Raw genomic sequence first — 20,341 nt, 5'->3', positions numbered from 1 at the left:
GGTTAGCAGTAACAAAGATGGCGGCATAGTTCAGATCAGTAATTGGCAGTAACCAAGATGGCTACCAAGAATCAAATGCAGTCTGTGGCGTAGTTTACGGCGAACTGATTGAATCCAAAATTCGACAATTTTTATAATAATTTTGAAAGGTTATAATTGGTTGTTTAGTACAGTCGGTGGTTCTTACAATGATTGGTGAATCCATTCGTCACATACCCCCGGTAGGAGTCAAAAACGATTTACAATGTCTTTTTTTTAAGCTATTTCATTATCATGTTTTTTAAAAACTTTTTCATTATCATATCTTTTTTATTGAAACTTTTTCATTATCAGGCCTGTTTAAATTTTTTTTCATTATCATGTCTTTTTTTGTAAAAAGCTTTTTCATTATCATGTCTTTTTAAAAACTTTTTTCATTACTATATCGTTTTTACAAAACTTTTTCATTATGCTCTTTATTTTAGTATTTCATTTTACTGTCTTTTTAAAAAACTTTTCATTTGCATGTCTTTTTTAAAAACGTTTTTATTATCATATCTTTTATTTAGAACTTTTTCATTATCATGTCTTTTTAAACACATTTTTATTATTATGTCTTTTTTAAAAACTTTTTTCATTATCATGTCTTTCTTTAAAAAACTTTTTCATTATCATGTCTTTATAAAAAAATCTTTCATATCTTTTTTTCAATTTGGAAACTTTTTCATTATCAGGTCTTTTTAAAACTTTTTCATTATCATGTCTTTTTTAACTTTTTAATTTTTATATCTTTTTAAAAATAACTTTTTCATTAGCATGCCTTTTTTAAAAACAATTTGAATATTTGTTAAAACTTATTTATTATTATGTCTTTTTTAAACAGTTTTCATTATCATGTCTTTTTTAAAAACTTATTCATTATCATGTCTTTTAAAAAAATTAATTATCCAGTCTTTTTTAAAAAAAATTTTCATTGTCATTGCTTTTTTTAAAACTTTTTTATTATCATGTATTTTTAAAAACTTTTTCTATCATTTTCTTAAACCCATTTCTATTATCATATTTTTTTAAAATTTTTTATTATCATGTCTTGTTTACATTTTTATTATAATGCCTTCTTTAAAACCTTTTCATTATCATGTCTTTTTATAAAAACTTTGTAATTATCATGTTTTTTATCCTGTTTTTTAAAAAACCTTTTTATTATCATGCCTTTTTTACAAAATCTGTTTATTATCATTTAAAACATCTTCAGTACCATGTCTTTTTTAAACTTCTCTATTTCCATTCCTTTTTTTAAAAACTTTTTGATTATCATGTCTTATTTTTAAAAAAACTTTTTGATTATCATGTCTTTTTTGGAAACTTTTTAATTATCATGTCTATTTTTGGAAACTATTTCAGTATTATTATTTTTTGGAAACTTTTTCATTATCAGGTCTTTTTTTGGAAACTTTTTCAGTAGCATGTCCTTTAAAAACCTTTCCATTATCATGGCTTTTTTTGTAAAATTTTTTCATTATCATGCCCTTTTTAAAAACGTTTTCATGATCATGTCTTTATTATAAAATTTTTCATTATCATGTCTTACATTTAAAACTTTTTCATTATCATGTCTTTTATTTAAAACTTTTTCATTTTCATGTATTTTATTTAAAACTTTTTCATTATCATGTCTTTTATTTAAAACTTTTTCATTATCATGTCTTTTATTTAAAACTTCTTCATTATCATGTCTTATTTACAACTTTTTAATTATTGTTGCTTTTGTTTAAGACTTTTTGTTTATTATAATTCCTTTTTTTAAAAACTTTTTCCTTGTCATGTCTTTTTTAAAAACGTTTTAATTATCATGTCTTTGCTGTAAAACCTTTTCATTATCACGTGTTTTATATAAAACTTCTTCATTATCATGCATTTTATGTAAAACTGTTTCATTATCGTGTCTTATTTTAAAAACTGTTCTCTTATCATGTCTTTTTTGTAAAACATTTTAATTATCCTGGTTTTTAAAAGCTTTTCCATTATAATTTGTCTTTTTTTAAAAACTTTTTCATTTTCATGTCTTGTTTTAAATGCCTTTTTAATTATCATGTCTTTTTTAAAAACTTTTTCATTATCATGTCTTTGTTTTAAAACTCTTTTCTTATCCTGTCTTTATTTTAAAATACTTTTTTATTATCATGTCTTTTTAAAAAAGTTATTCATTATCATATATTTAAAAAAACTTTTTCACTATCATGTCTATTTTTAAAACTTTTTCATTATACTGTCTTTTTACAAACCTTTTTCATTATCAAGTCTTATTTAAAAACATTTTTATTATCACCCCTTTATTTTAAAAACTTTTTCATTATCATGTCTATTTTCTAAAATTTATTCATTATCATGTCTATTTTTTAAAATTTATTCATTATCATGTCTTTTTTAAAAAACTTTTTTATTATCAATATGTTTTTTACTTTTTCATTATCATGGCTTTTTAAAATTTTATGATCATATGTATCTTTAAATACTGTTTAATTATCAGGTATTTTAAAAAACGTCTTAATTATCATGTTTTTTAAAAACTTATTCATTATCATGCCTATTTTTAAAAAAACATTGTCATTATTATGTCTTTTTCATTATAATGTCTGTTTTAAAATTTTGTACTATCATGCCTTTTTTTAAAAACGTTTCATTATCGTTTTTTATTTAAACACTTTTTCATTGTCATATCTTTTTTAAAAACTGTTTCATTATCATGTTATTTTCATTATCATGGCTTTTTCTGAAAATATATTTTATCATGTCTTTTGTTTAAATACTTATCATTATTATGTCTTTATTTTGGAAACTTTTTCATTATAATGTCTTTGTTTTGAAGCTTTTTCATTATCCTATCTTTTTTAAATACGTTTTCATTATCATGTCATTTTTAGAACATTTTCATTATCATGTCTGTTTTGAAACTTTTCCATTTTTATGTCTTAAAAAACTGTTTCGGTAGCATGTCATCTTTTAAAAATTTTTTTATTGTCATGTTCTTTTGTTTCAAAACTTTTTCATTATTTAATTTTTTTTGAGAACTTTTTCATTATCGTGTTTTTTTGTACACTTTTAAGTTATCCTGTCTTTTTTAAATACTTTTTCATCATCATGTGTTTTCTTTTGGAAATTTTTCATTAGCAGGTCTTTTTTAAAAACTTTTTCATTATCATGTCTTTAAAAGACTTTTTAATTATCATGTTTTTTATTTAAAACATTTTTATTTTCGTGTCTTTTTTGTAAAACTTTTTCATTATCATGTCTTTTATTTAAAACTTATTCATTATTATTTCTTTTTTAAAACTTTTTCATTATTATGTCTTTGTTTCCTTATCATGTCTCGTTTGAAAAACATTTTCATTATCCGGTTATTTTTTAAAAAACCTTTCTCATTTTCATGTCTTTAAAAAAAAAATCATTATTATGTTTTATTTTCAAAACTATTTCATTATCATGTCTTTTTATTAAAAACCTTTTAATTATCATGTCTTTTATTTAAAACTTTTCCATTATAATGTCTTTTTTACAGCTTTTTCATTATCATGTCTTTTATTTAATACTTATTTATAATCATGTCTTTTTAAAAAAAACTTTTTCATTATCATGTCTTTTTTATCAAATCTTTTTCATTATCATGTCTATTTTTCAAAACTTATTCATTATCATGACTTTTATAAAAAATAATTATCAAGTCTTTTTTGAAAAAACTTTTTCATTATCATGCCTTTATTTAAAACTTTTTCATTATCATGTCTTTTTAAAAACGTTTTTATTATCATATCTTTAAAATAAAACTTCTTCATTACCATGTCTTTTCTTAAAAACTACTTAATTATCGTTACTTTGTTAAAAACTTTTTCATTATCATGTCTTTTTAAAAAGTTTTTCATTACAATGTCTTCTTTTAAAACTTTTTCATTATAATGGCTTTATTTAAACTTTTGTCTCAGCATGTCTTTTTCTAAAAAACTTTTCATTATCATGTCTTTTTTTAAAAGAACTTTTTCAATCTCCTGTCTTTTTTTCAAAACTGGTTTATTATCTTGTTTTTTTTTAAACACCTTTTCATTATCATGCCTTATTTGAAAATCTATTTATTATAATGTCCATGTTTTAAAACTTATTACCATGTAATTTTTTGAAAACTTTTTCATTATCGTATCTTTTCTTGAAGTTTTTTCATTGTCATGCCCCTTTTTAAAACATTTTCATTATCATGTCTTTTTTATTGAAGCTTTTTTATCATAATGTTTTTTAAAAAACTTATTGATTATCATGTCGTTATAAAACATTTTCATTACCATGTCTTTTTTAAAAACTTTTTCATTATTATGTCTTTTTTTAAAAAAAATCTTTCATTATCGTGTCTTGTTTTAAAAACATTTTGATTATCATGTCTTTTTAAAAAAATCATGTCTTTTATTTAAAACCTTTTCATTATCATGTCGTTTTTTGAAAAACAGTTTCCTTATCATGTCTTTTTTGTGAAACGTTTTCTTATTCTGTCTATGTTTAAAAAACTGTACCATTATTATGTCTTTTTTAAAAAAAGGTTTCATTATCATGTCCTTTTCAAAATCTTATTCATTATCAAGTTTTTTTAAAAACTTTTTCATTATCATATTATTTTAAAAAAATTTTCATTATCATGTTTCTTTAAACAATCCATTATTATTGTCTTTTTTAAAAACCTTTTCATTATCATGTATTTAAAAAAAATCTTTTGTGTCATCATGTCTTTTTTGAAAAAAACTTTTTCATTATTAAATGTTTTTTTAAAAACTTTTATTAACATGTTTTTTTGAAAAACTTTTTCATTATACAGTCTTTTTTTAAAAAACTTTTTCATTATCATGTCTTTTTAAAAACTTTTTCATTGTACTTCCTTTTAAAAACTTTCATTATCATGTCTTTGTTTTAAAACATTTTTCTTATCTTGTCTTTATTTTTAAATACTTTTTCATTATAATGTCTTTTTAAAATTCATTATCATGTCTTTATAAAAACCTTTTCATTATCATTTCTTTTTAACAACTATTTCATTATCAAGTCATTTTTAAAACTTTATTATTATCATATCTTTTTTTAAAAACCTTTGTATTATCATGTCTATTTTTTAAATTTATTCATTATCATGTCTTTTTAAAAACTTGTTTATTATCAATTCTCTTTTAAACTTTTTCATTATTATGTCTTTTTAAAACTTTTTCATGATCATGTCTATCTTTAAACACTTTTTAATTATCATGTCTTTTTTTAAAAACATCTTAATTATCAAGTCATTTTTAAAACTTTTCATTATCATGTCTTTTTTAAAGACATTGTTATTATCATGTCTTTTTTAAACACTTTTTTATTATAATGTCCTCTTTAAACTTTTGTATTATCATGTCTTTTTTGAAAAAAAAACTTTTTCATTATCATGTCTTTTTCAAAAGCTTTTTCATTATCATGTCTTTTTGTAGAAAACATTTTCATTGGAACAATTACATCGAGAGCATTGCCAGGGCCGCTGCGAGGAAGGTAGGCTCTCTCTACCGTGCTAGAAAACTTCTAACACCCGAAAGTATCCTGTACCTCTACAAGGCCACTATTCGCCCATGTATGGAGTATTGCTGTCATATTTGGGCTGGTGCATCGGCTACAAGTCTCTCGCTCCTTGACAGGGTTCAAAAGAGAGTCGCAAATCTGATAGACCCTAAACTGGCCTCTAAGATTCAGCCTCTGTCCCATCGTCGAAACGTTGCATCCCTCTGCCTGTTCTACAAGTATTATAATGGTGAATGCTCTGATGAACTGCAAGCACTTGTGCCGCCACGACGTAAACACCCTCGACAGACCCGACAAGCTGCAAAATCCCACCCCCACACTGTAGAGATCCCTAGATGTAAAAGATCTTTCTACTCCAGTAGTTTCTTCCCCAGAACTGCTAGACTTTAGAATTCCATTCCAGGTCACTGCTTCCCCAACTGTACTGACATGCATGAGTTCAAGTGCAACGTGAACCAACATCTCGCTGCCCAAATCCCTACATAGTACCCCAGTAGATGTTTCCCCTGATAGTAGCCCCCTACACCAAAGTGGCAATGTGCCTTGTTTGGGGTGAAAATGTAATAAAAAAAAAAAATTTCATGTCTTTTTAAAAAACATTTTTCATTAGCATTTCTTTTTAAACACTTTTAAATTATCATGTGTTTTTTAAAAAAACTTTTTTCATTATCATGTCTTTTTTTGAAATCTTTTTCATTATCATGTCTTTTTTTGGAAAAATTTTGATTATCCTGCCTTTTTTAAAACTTTTTCATTATAATTTCTTTTATTTAAAACTTTTTTATTATAATGTGTGTATTTATCACTTTTTCATTATTATTTTTGAAAAACTTTTTCATTATAATGTCATTTTTAAACCTTTTCATTATCATGTCTTTTTTGTAAAACGTTTTTATTATCATGTCTTTTATTTAAAACATTTTCATTATCAGGTCTTTTTAAAAAACGTTTTCTATTATCATGTCTTTTTTAAAAACTTTTTGATTATCACATCTTTTTTAAAAACTGTTTCATTTTCATATCTTTTTTTAAAACTTTTTCATTTTCATATCTTTTTTTAAAAATCCTTTTCATTATCATGTCTCTTTTTAAAAAACTTTTCATTATCATGTCTCTTTTTAAAAAACTTTTCATTATCATGTCTCTTTTTAAAAAAACATTTCATTATCATGTCTCTTTTTAAAAATCCTTTTCATTATCATGTCTCTTTTTAAAAAAAACTTTTCATTATCAAGTGTTTTTTTAAAAACTTTTTCATTATCATGTTCTTAAAAAAAACTTATAATGTCGTTTTAAAAAAATTATTTTCATAATCATGTTTTTTAAAAAATCTTGTTCATTATAATGTCTTGGAATCCTTATTATCATCTCCATTGGAATTCTCATTACTACGTTATATTCTAACACCAGAGATCACATAACTGGCATTCCATTGTTCAGACTTTTCTGCATATCTTATATTCTTGCTATTTGTGAGTCTAATCTCGATTATTTTATTGATAGCAACGTTATATTTATGAAAGATTATTTTCCTTTTGTCTGTTTAGGCGCTTCTACTAATTTACATGAGCTTGTTCGCTTTATTTACAAAGATTTCATCATTTCATGGGTCTCAGCCCTAAATCTCATGGTTGTCTTTCTATCTGTCTTTGCTATATTAAACTTGCTATTTATTTTGTTTCGTATTTTCATCTACCGACAATGACTGCTCAGTTGTTGATGCTCTATCCAGCAGAATTAACAATGCCTTGCAACTTCATCCATCTAGCTCCATCTTTGATTTTGGTGACATAAATGCTAATCATCTCCACTCAAACCACACAGATCTAGCTGTTTAAGTTTGTTTTAACTTTTCTCTGCTCATGAATTGCCCTATATTTTAACCTTCCTTACTCTTTTTGCTGGTAATGACCGTTATCAATCGCCCTTTTCTGTTCGTGAGTCCTGTTCTATTTTCGCTTTCCTTTTATAAATTATTTTGATCATGCTGTTGTTGATATTCAGATTTATTTTCTCTATTGAATCTTCTATTGATCGACCCTTCCATATGAAGACGTTAAACTACCAAGAAGTTGATTAAGATAGGCTTCGCAATTTCCTATGTTACATTTGATGGCGTCTTACCGTTCGAATATCCCTGAATAATACTGCAAAAGGTTATTAATTGGCTTCTTATTGGAATTGACACTTCCTCATCGTAAACTTCAATCGAAACCTTATCCTACTCCCTAGTTTTCATCTGTTTTTACTTCTGCCATCGCAAAATTCGGGGTTATGGTGAAGTTTTTGACATCATTAGGTCTTTTCTTTCTAAAAGAAAATTTTCGAGTAACTGTAGATTCTCTTTTCATATAAATGATGGTATTTTCCAGAGTTCTATTCTTAGCCCAACTCTGTTTTTTATCTATATAAATATTTTTATCTATATAAATAAATCCTTCAATGAATATTGTTAAGACAACAGCACATCTAATTATAACACTTTCTATTCTAGTGTTGCTTTTCGCCCATCTCCCTCTGATCAGTTGAAATGTTCAGCTAATTTAGAAATTGACTTTTCAATTGTAGATTGAGATCAGAAATGACTTGTTTCGTTTAATCTTCTATAATCTTTTATTTAAGATTCAAGTTGTGCCTTTCAATCGTAGGCTAGTCCCTTTACTTCTTGAGATTCTCATGAATAGCTCTACTTATGGTATTTCTTTCTCAACAAATGTTTTTTGGAGTACATATATTAAATCACATGTTCTTTTCGCTTCTTCTTATATAGAGAATCTCTGTCGCTCTGAACACTTTCTCAAAACTGAGGCTTCTCACTATGCCGACAAATTTATTATCATACTATGTATAGAATAATACTGTCATAATTGAGGGTTCTTCATAAAGTGCAGAAACGTATTAGCAATTTAACTAGATCCATCCTATCTTCTCTGCAACCACTCTCACGAGTCACGTGATGTTATTAATCTCAGTCCTTTCTATAAAAAGCGCACGTGTTCTCCAGAATTGTCCGATCGATTTCTTGCTTATTTTGTTCCGGCTCGTTTGACTCGTTTGTCTAATTTAAAGTTTAAGTTTAATACTTCATTATAATACAGCTTTATATCACCGGAACATCTTTTCAAAGAATCGCAGGCTTGTGGGTCTCTCTTCATTCTGACTGTTTTCCTCCTACCTATAACCTTAGTCTTTTCAAGATTAAGGCCAATATGCATCTCCTTTCCTTGCGATAATCATCTTTCGTTCTTGTTAGTTACTTACATTAAATAGCTTCACGCATTGTCTTGAGCAGTTTCAATAAAGAAAAGCATTCTATTAGATATATTTATCCATCGTCATTCCAGAATAAAGTCTTAACAGAGACACGAGAGTTAATGTATTTTTAATAGAATTAAACGAGAATAACTACTTGTAGTTGTTGTGACCTAATCGCTAACGTGTATTCTAGTCTATTATGTAAAAAACAAGAACATATTACTGTTTGACTGTCCGCGTAAGAAGCTAAATTTCATAAATTATCACAGATGAACGCACTGACATATACTGATACATTAGATGCATTATTAGTTTAATCGGTTATGGGTAAGCAATAGACAAATAAATGCACGCGTAAGGGACTTAAATAAGTATTTTCATTTTTATTAGTAGTTGTTCACAAAACAGCACAGAAACTAAGTCTAATGCCCAATTGCGGATTTGATTTGTTTCAGTTTCTCAATCGATACATTAAAAACAGTGCAAAAATTTTCGTATAAATCAGAGAGAGAGAGAGAGAGAGAGAGAGAGAGAGAGAGAGAGAGAGAGAGAGAGAGAAAGCTAGATTATATACATTATATTTCTTCCTATTTATAATGACCTAAATATCTATATATAAATATTAGTGTTGCGACGATTAATCAGAAAACTCGACAAATCTGGGGGTATCGAATTCGGTATTGGAATCGGGAAAATTGGTGCCTATTTTCCGATGTCAAAACGATTCTTTTTATTGTCTCTTTTGTTTGATTTTGTTTAAAGCAACATCTTCCATTGCTGGTAATAAATGATAAAATAATAAATATTTACTGATTTTAAAATACCAGCAAAGCTAAAATCTATAGATTATATTCCTGAAATGTAATTTTACGTTTGCGAAAATATCAACATATTTAACATGTGCACCTTTCTTTTTCTTTTCTTTTTTTTACAGAAATCGGGAGAATAACAACTCTATAATTAAATATATAGAGATTTATAAAGAATCGGAGTCGGAATAGGTAATTGTATCGGAATCGGGAATTTAGTACGGAAGCGGTAATTGTATCGGAATCGGGAAAATATTGAAATCGTCTCATCACTAATACATATATATTTAATAACAAATAGGTATATAAAACTATATCCTAATACCAGATCGGTGACCGCTTGACAATACTAGCCACTGTATAGGGTGGCAGGACTGTACTCGCTAAAGGAATAAGTTAGGCGCCTCCATCCATCCGCTAGTCTGTGGGAGACCCCTAGGGAAGGTTGAGAACACACTTTAGTCTTCCGGTCAGGGTAATGTAGGGTCATGGAATACATGTGACTGATGTAATACGGAAGACATCAGGAATAATTCTGTTCCTGGCTTCGTATTTTGTTGTGCTGAGCAGAATTTCCCTTTCGTTACATTAGTTCAGGCCAATCGCCCAGTATGGGCACTGATCAGGCAGAAAGAGACTGCAACCTACTGTCTGTATAGCTGCAAAGAAAGCTGTGGCAATACATCTGCATAACTTTAAAGAAAGCTGCGGTAAAACACTTTAGAAAAACAGTGTGAATTAGTTTGTGAATGATGAACAACAATTAATTCACGAATGCCTCGAGGGAGTAGACAGTTAGAATCATAGACGTCAATGCATGTATCAGGCAGAACACCAGTTGAATGAATGGATTTTTAGAGGCCTAGTAAAAAAATTCTAATTCACACTAAATAATATTGTATCGGCTAAAAGATAAGAATTCATTTATTTTGTTTTTCTCTACGCCTTTTTATTAACAAAATTAATATATAAAACACGTAACAGATGTAAACACTTTTTCTTAACAAAATATAAGACATATTTTGTATATATATGTATATATATATATATATATATATTTAATGTCTTCATAAAAACAGACGAAAAAGTATTTTCCATACTCGAATTTTGAAGTAACCCCCTCCTCCCACCCCCACATATTCCCTTCCCCTCCATGTATCCCTATGCCCTCAGCCACACCAGAAATTAACTTCCCAGACCCTCCCCCACAAGTTCCTTAAACCCCAAAACTAAAACATTATCGACATACCAAGCACCCCCTCCCACCTTCCCCCTTTTCCCTTCCTCTCTTTCTTCTGCCCTCCTCGTACCCCCTGACCTCATGCACTCTTTCACTCTTTCATCCCAAAATAGCGAACATTTCTGTAAAAGTCTGAGGAAGTTACAGACGACCAAAAAAACGGCCGAGTAGCTGAATAAATAATGTAACTTAACAGAAAGATACGGTAATAAAAAATAAAACGTATATATATATATATATATATATATATATATATATATATATGTGTGTGTGTGTGTGTGTGTGTGTGTGTGTGTGTGTTTTCTGAACAAAATTAAAATGAAAAGTAGATCCTTTTTCACATTCTAAAGTTTCCAATGTATAAATTAAATAACATTTCTTTCTTTTACTATTTTACACACACATTTGACATTTTAACAAAATTGAAAACAGAAATTACTTTCCTATTTTCAATTTTATATTGTTTTAATTCGTTTACGCATTTATTTTTTTCTAACAAAATTGAAACTGAGAATACTTTCCAATTATACCAAAAAAGTTGGGGCGTAGCAAAGTTGGGGGTAGGATGAGAAAAATAGGAGTACAAACAATTAGAAGGTTCTAATTATATGCAGAGGTAATAGTAATTGACCAATCAAAGGGAAAACACTCTGCCATCAGCCAATCAGAAATCAGGTCATAAAACATGAGGATATATTAAAATTCATAGTTTTCGTTCTTCAACAGAAAGGATTTCTTCGGGATTGGCTACCTTCTGGAAACGCTATTCTTCGTTTGCAAGCTTTTACAATTCAAATCTTCTCTTCTTAAACTAAAATAACTTACAACTTAAAAACTGAGAACTTACGATAATTGAAAATATGTACTAAAAGAGTTTTTAAAATGTGATTCTGACAAAAGAGAAATATTTGACAAAGTTGAAAACAACAACAGAATGAAAATTAGTTTAAGGAAAATAAAAAAAGTTACAAATTGTTAAGAGCAAGATTAGGATGTTTATATAAACAAAAGTTAAAACATTTAACAATAGACAAAAAGATTGTCCCTTTTTACATAAGGCACGCACGTGAAAGGGGCAAAGAAATAGTTTTGATATATAAACGTAAACGCGAATAGATCAGTCAAATAAAAAAGAGAGAGATTTTGAAGGCAGTTATTCGTGAATTCGAATTTGGATGGACAGACTCGCTCACAACAACTTACCTCTGGAAGCGTATAAGGCGCATATAGAAAGATGTAGAAATATATAGAAAGGTTGCCAACTCCAACAAATACACCGGTACAACATAAATATAAAAATATGGAAATAATAAAAAAGTTCATTGTGTTACTAGTTCGCATGCAAGCAAGATCCTCTTTCCTAGCGTTTCGAGTCCAGAACAAACAAAAAAAAAAAGAAAAAAAGAAAAAGGAACAGTGAAAGGAGGTGCGCTTCCTTTGTCTGTTCGCCAAGCAGTTAATGATACCTTTTTTGAACTGTATTTTTATGTGAAATCTCACACACACATGCGCCCAAACGCACCGTCCTAGAATAAAGTATGTATGTATGTATGTATGTATGTATGTATGTATGTATGTACATACAGTTAAGAGACATGTTTATACATACGTTTGATAACTGTCTCTCGGATGCTTGTTTTTCACGTGACATAAACTGTCCAGTTGAATAGTGTAAGATGTGAAAACTATAATAATTCGTAGTCCATTAAAAACGACCATTTAAAAAAATATTCTTCTTGATACTTTGAACTGGTCATTGAAATATGCGTAAAAAACGTATACAAGCACCCAAAAAATGGTATCATTGTTTATACACACAAAGATGACAGATGTATAGTTTGTACAGACATTGCGAGGACTATATACACCCAACTATACGATACTTCCTTAACATACATACGATTGTTACGTACTCATTTAGCAAACTAGCATTAAACACAAGAACTAGAATATATAAGTACACTAGAGGATACTGCGCATCTCGTATAACATAGGTACATTGTACACCCACTATATGTTTAATATATACACCTCTTTGCAGAACATAGTAATTTCCACTCCCTTAAATATCATTTTAGGAACCAAGAGACTTTGGGACTGTATGTTGCAGAATAACTAATTAATGACACAATTGCAAATAGAAGAAGTGTTTATATTTTATTGAAAAAAAAGACTGTCAGTAGAATAGAATTGTTAGTAAAATAGAATGCAACGGTATTTTTACGAATTTAAAAAACAATGAATATTGATGCTTCGATCTTTACAAAGATCATAAGAACTTTCGTTATCAAGTAAATATTTTTTCCAAATTTTAAATTTTAGTAGATACTGTATAAGAATCACATCGCCACAGAAACTGTTTGTATATATATATATATATATATATATATATATATATATATATATGTGTGTGTGTGTATGTATGTGTATGTTTATGTGTGTATCTGAGCGTGTTTGTATGGAGGTGTGTGTGTATATCTATGTATCTGAATGTGTATGTATTTGAGTGTGAGTGTGTCTGTGTGTCTGTGTGTCTGCGTTTGTGTGTAGGGTTTGTGGGAAAATCCCAGCAAAGGGTTTGATTATAACGAAAATTAAAAATAAGAGCGTTATATTTATTTATATATGTGCGTAACGCAATATCAGAAAACTATCGGTAATGTTGATTTCAAACTCAATACTCAATAGAAAAAGTCCAGTACTTAATTCTTCTTATGTTGACCTTTGATTCTAACTGTCTCATCAGAAATCGTGTCTTGCATGCTGTGTAGAATACTTTGTTTTCTTTTGCAATTCATGATGTATTTTTTTTTTAATTCTTCTTTTACATTTTATGTTTTATATATTTTTTTGTTTCATTGACTTCTGTTGATGATGAGCTTATCTTTTGATTTTCTGAATCGATAATTTTAGTTAGCTTTTTCCCAGCAGTTTTTTTTTATTATAAACTTCTGATTTCAGGTGAGCAGATGCAGAAAAAAATCAACAAAAACCCCCACAAAATAATTAAAAAAAAACCTACTCATTTTTAACTTTAAATAAAACAGTCCATATGCTTTTAAGAAATTAAAAACTTAAAACCTTAAAAAATATAAAAATATAAAAAATAAATAAAATGAGAAAATACCATCGTGGATCGTAAAAACACATTATCTTACGCAGCATGCGAGACTCTATTTCCGGGGATAGACAAACGTAAACACAGACCGAGTAAAGTCAAACATTAAAGAACAAACGACTGACCCCCTTTGTGTTTGATTTGAAATCGATAATAGCGATGTCTTCTGATCTTCTGTAACATACAAACACACACACATGTATGTATGCATGTATGTATGCATTTATATACGCATATAAGTATACGTGATTGTATTGCTGTGGTTTATTACATTAAGCTCCGATGTTTATAAAATGGAGCTCTATAACAAGTAGAGCTGTATATTGTATATATTTTTTCACTTATACAAGCATAATTGGCTACATATGTGCATACATGTAATTATTTTGTGGGGGTTTTTGTTGATTTTTTTCTGCATCTGCTCACCTGAAATCAGAAGTTTACAATAAAAAAAAAAACGGCCCGGAAAAAGCTAACTAAAATTATCGATTCAGAAAATCAAAAGATAAGCTCATCATCAACAGAAGTCAATGAAACAAAAAATATATAAAACATAAAATGTAAAAGAAGAATTAAAAAAAAATACATCATGAATTGCAAAAGAAAACAAAGTATTCTACACAGCATGCAAGACACGATTTCTGATGAGACAGTTAGAATCAAAGGTCAACATAAGAAGAATTAAGTACTGGACTTTTTCTATTGAGTATTAGGTTTGAAATCAACATTACCGATAGTTTTCTGATATTGCGTTACGCACATATATAAATAAATAGATACACTGCATATACACCGTAGGTAATGTGTCATCATTGGATGCTATTAGAAAAGAACCGCGCGGGGTTTATATACACATCAGAAGACACACGTTGATGATTATATAGCACAGTGTTACTTAACACTTTCAATGACTATGTTCACTGAATTCCATCAAAGTGCTCGATTACAAAGAAAAAAAAACAATATAAAAGCTTAATATTTATTTATTAAAAACTGTACAGAAGGTCAGAAAAACATTGGTACCGTCAGTTTCAAGCCTCACATAAGTGATAAATAATGTAAGGCTCTTGTCAACAATATGGCTGGACAGAGCCTAACATTATTTACCATTAACTAGTCTCCCTTGTTTAGTCTTGAAACCGACGGTACCAATGTTTTTCTGAACTTCTGTACAGTTTACACACACACACACACACACACACACATATATATATATATATATATACATATATATATATGCCATGTTTAACGCATTCGAGAGTGATAACTAATGAATTTAACAAGTTCATTAAGAGTGCATAATAAAAGAAGAGTAAGATAGATATTTTTTATTAATATAAACAAATTTACATGGTCGTGACACTGGATGGCATGCTAATGTTTCGTAAAATAATCGGGTAACACTCAAAGTCCTTGTCAGACGATTTAATAAATGGTTACTTTCAACAGAAGAAACCTGTCCTCCAAAATGTTAAGGACCGGCTTCTGTTGAAAGCAAAAAAATCGAGGACTAGTTTCTTCTGAGAAAGCAACCATTTACTAAGTTGCTTGACAAGAACTTCTTGTTTTTACCGAATATTTGTCCGAAACATAAGTATGTCCAGTGTCGTGACCATGTAAATAATACAAAAGGATTTATTAAAATTTATTGATTGGTATTTATTTCCGAAATTTCTTATTCTATTGGTAAATTTTTTATAAAAATTTTTATAAAAATATTCTATCATTTCTCGTGCGTTTTATGCATATTTTATTGATTTATTAAAAATGAATTTCAAATGAATTCAATTAGATCTTTTCGTGCGATTATAATTGCCAAATTTAGGGAAATCATGTAACCAGATTCTAAAAGCAGCAAAACGTAACAAATATAGTAATGGGTGTTTTTAGAGCCGCTGCAGTTTAGCGCATTCAGAAATAACAATGCCGCTGCAGTTTAGCGCATTCAGAAATAACAATGCCGCTGCAGTTTAGCTTGTTTAGTACGTGCAAAGCTTTGCTATAATCTAATAAGTACAGTTTAAAATTAAAACAAAATAATAAATACTTGCTTGGTACAAAAATTCATAATTTTTTAAGTGTGTGCGAGTGATAAGATATTCACGCCGAATAATTGGACTATTTAAATAATATTGCGCAACATTAATTATGGGTAGTATTTAATAAACACATATAAGAAAATCAGTTTAATGTAGAATGGTATCCATGTCATATCCGTAATTCCGTTCGAAATTTCCCATGCCATTAACAGTTTTTCTCAGTGCTTTCACGGGTAGAAGACTCGAGAATTTGAGATAAGCCAGCAACAGATTTATGTAGTTTCCCTTCCTCAACACTTTCTTGGTAACTCGGTGGCATATGGTCGATGGGTTTTTGTGGCATCGTGCTACAAATCGGCGTAGTTCTGCAAGAAAGGATGCATGGAGTTGAGGATTTCTGTTTGCTGCATCTTCCCCTCTTCATGACGATAAATATGATGAATATCGGCACGATAACAGCGCTAACTATAACTCCGCCAACAACTCCGCCAATGGCTGCTGTAGTTACGGATGATTTCCTGTTCTTGTCGTCATCTGGTAGGTATTTTGCTTGTTCTTCACCTGAAATTAAAAATAAAAAAGTAAAATATTTTATAAAATAATCTAAGTAATCATCAATCTATTTCTCTGGACATATAATCGTCACCTGCCCCGATGTTACAACAATACTCCATGCACGGGAGAAGAGTGGATTTTTAGAGATACAGGGTACTCTGTCAGGTGTAAGTAATATTTTCACACGGTAGAAGAAACATATATTCTTTGACAATGTTCACAATGTATTTGTTTCAATTCAAGTTGTTTATGAATGTTAAGGCGAGGAGTTTGACCGTTGAGTCTTCAGTTAGGTTATAATTTGCTATGGCAATCGGATCTAGAGAAAGTTGCTAATCTATCTATCTTCTATACGGCTATAAATTTGTTCATTTTTGTGTATTGATATTCAGATAAAAACCCTTTTTCTATTTATTGAAAAAGAAAATACACCTTTGTTATAAATGGGTCATGGAATTGCATTCATCTGCAAAATATCTAGCTAATTTGCATATTCTTTTAAACATTCATTTTAATAAATTCCCTATTATTTTTTTCTGATTTCTCATAGGATGATCATCTTTAGTTAACTTTTACGTGTAATTATATTCATGCAGATATTCTACATGATTTATACTTGCATAATATTTGCGTAAAAAAGGTTATAGTAAACACAAACCTCTTCCTATATATACATATATATGCATATATACATCTGTTTAAAATTTGCCTATCAAACTCTTCTATTAGTTCTTGGTCAACAACCACGAAACTAAATATATAGCGTATTCGAACCCATGTGAAGCTTAATATTTGGGATTTACTCGAAGCCAGGGAAAATCGATGCTGTTGACGAAATCACAAATTTTACTAATTCCGTGGACCAACGGCTTTTACAAGTCATTAAAAAAAAAAGATCGCATATCCCCTACTAATTATGCAAAGTAGAAATTGCTATGTAGTTATTGTGTTCTTAGCATTTTTCCTAGTTCATTTAATGTTTGAAAATTATTTCAATAAACAAGTTATGGGTATATTGTGTTTTTTTCTAAGCCTCGTTAATAACTTGACAAACTGAAATCAACAGATATTCCTATCTTCTCCCTCAGTTTCGTTTATAATCCTTGAAATACTTGTATTTTCTAACTGAGGTAGCTGAATAGTATTGTAAACACTTTCTCAAAGTTTCATGAATTTTATTCCCTCGTTCCTTAAATATAAAAATGAAAACTCGTTAATAATTTGATACACAGTATATATATATATATATATATATATATATATATATATATATATATGTATATATGTATATATATATATATATATATATATATATATATAAAAGTGAACGTGTCTGTGTGTCTCTCTGTCTGTGTGTCTCTTTGTGTACATTTCGCTACGCAATAACTCGATTATCAATTTTTAGTCTACAGACTCGAAATTTGATATACAGGATACTGAGCATTGGGAAAATCTATGTGATCGGTTTTCGGCCAGAAATTTCGCTGTTAACGGGTCAAAGTTCAACGATATGACCTTTGAGAACTCTACCAAACTCCTCCGAGAATTTTGGGTCTGGACACTTGAAATTTCAGATATAGGTTCCTTGATAATGGATCTAACTTAATAACTTGATTTGAGCCAAAAACAATAAATGTTAAGGGGTCATAATAGGGGTCAAAGTTTAAAAAATTGACCGTGTTTTGGATTTTTTGTCTGATTCTATGTATATTTAGTTGTAAATAATGTGTGAAGTTCTTCATCATTGTCTGCCTTCGGGACGTGAGTTTTTGTGTACAAACATTTTATTTAAAAAAAAAATCCAGCCGTTTGAAATGCGGTTCTGTTTATTTGGATATTTCGTCTGATTCTATGTATATTTAGTTACAAATAATGTGTGATGTTCGTCATCATTGTCTGCCTTCGGGACATGAGTTTTTGTGTACAAACATTTTATTAAAAAAACAAACAAACAAAAAACCTCTAGCTGTTTGAAACGCGGTTTTGTTTATTTGGATTTTTCGTCTGATTCTATGTATATTTAGTTGTAAATAATGTGTGAAGTTCGTCATCATTGTCTGCCTCCAGGACGTGAGTTTTTCTGTACAAACATTTTATTAAAAAAAACCCTAAAAACAGAAAAAAAACTCCAGCCGTTTGAAACGCTGTTCTGTTCATTTGGATTTTTCGTCTGATTCTATGCATATTTAGTTTGTTTTAGATTTTTTTTATCAAACTCATTGAATTGTACCCATCACCTTCATCATGACTGAGGATATATGACGTTTGGAACGCTCCTTCATGCTTATTTTACATGTATGTGTATGTGTACGTGTGTATATTCATATGTAAGTACATACTTATAATGTGTACTCCTATGTGTGTATGTTTGCATGTGTGTGTACATGCCTATGTATTTTTACGCGCATTCTATGTGTATGCATGTATGTGTACATGCATGTGATTATTTCCATGTGTATGTGGGGTGGAGAGGGATCTCGCAAGCCGTGGTGAAGGCAACCCCTCTAGGAGAAGCAAATCTATGATTTAAAAAACCATAAAGCGGGAGATCAGTACCCGCAATAAGCTGGTCTGCAATTTAAAATGTTGCTGGCTATCTTGCTCTTGCTTGTTGCTGGAACTCAATATTTTGAACCAAGAGAGAGATTTAGCTGTCGTAGAAAGCTAAATCTGTGTAACATCATCTTTGTATAGATACTACCTCAGGCATTTGTCTATAAAATAGTCATATAGCAATGGAAAAGTTGTGAGGCTCGTAGGCTTGAAATGCTGGAAGCATGTAATAATTGATCTGCCATACTATATATATGTCTCCGTCTGTGCTTGTACGTATATGTGTTCGCATGTTTATATATGTACTTGTGTATGTATATGTATATATATATATCTATGTGTATATGTATGTATATATGTTTGTGTGTGTTTGTATGTATATATCTATATATATGTTTGTTTGTGTATGTATGTATATGTATGCGTATCTATGCATATGTGTATGTTTGTGTATAAATGCATAGAATGAGAGGGAAAGAGAAGAAATGTGTGTGTGTGTGTGTGAGAGAGGGGGGAAAGGGTTATTGTAGATGTCATATTTTCGACAGGTATTTTTTAATTTAATTTATTTTTTTTCTTTCGTATTTATTCTAACACATTTCTTCCTAATACTCACAACCACGTAGACCATGTTTACTATCTAACAGACTAGTACGACCTTACAGAACATCTGGAACATATGTAACCAAACAGATAAAACGGTAATAAAAAAATAAAACATATATATATATATATATATATATATATATATATATATATATATATATACACACACACAAAGGACTTACCGGTATCGATAAAGGAATTTATGTCGTCATACATTTTCTGACACTGAATGAAGTCGGGACTGAAAAAGGAAAAAAATAACAAAAAAAAAATATTAAATATTCTTTTATATCGTTTTTTTTGTTTATTAGAATATTGCATTTATTTATTCATTAATCGTGTTGGGAAGGGTATATGCCCACGATGACTAAAACTAACAGATTGTAAAAAGGCTCTTTTACAAATCATATTTGATAATTATAGAAGCGTTTGGATATGTTTAAGAATGTAATTATACAAAGGAAAATATACAAGAATGAATGATTACAAAAAGTAATGTGTAAACGGCGTACAATGTGCGTATCGCTCCAAGATAACGTCCATTTAATTAAATGTTTAGTTCTATATCTGATATTTTTGCTGTCTATTAAAGAAACTGCATCACTAA

The 20,341-nt window shown here is 28.9% G+C and overlaps 1 protein-coding gene across 1 annotated transcript in view; it reads right to left on the bottom strand.

The window, feature by feature from the left end:
• Positions 1–15,903: 15,903 nt before the first annotated feature.
• The window catches only part of LOC145276656 (uncharacterized), a 127,592-nt gene continuing 123,154 nt past the window's right edge, over positions 15,904–20,341 (bottom strand). The window contains exons 19-20 of the mRNA XM_080127846.1: positions 19,917–19,975; positions 15,904–16,581 (exon numbers count right to left, since the gene is read on the bottom strand). Coding sequence (XP_079983972.1) covers positions 16,226–16,581; positions 19,917–19,975 — 415 coding nt within the window. The 3' untranslated portion in view covers positions 15,904–16,225. The remainder of the gene's footprint in view (positions 16,582–19,916; positions 19,976–20,341) is intronic.

This window comes from Euprymna scolopes, chromosome 5 (genome assembly GCF_053919585.1).
Source record: "Euprymna scolopes isolate OS-2025 chromosome 5, ASM5391958v1, whole genome shotgun sequence".
NCBI lineage: Eukaryota > Metazoa > Mollusca > Cephalopoda > Sepiida > Sepiolidae > Euprymna > Euprymna scolopes.
Note: the sequence above shows the minus strand (reverse complement) of the source record. Positions and strands in the feature narration are given on the sequence as shown.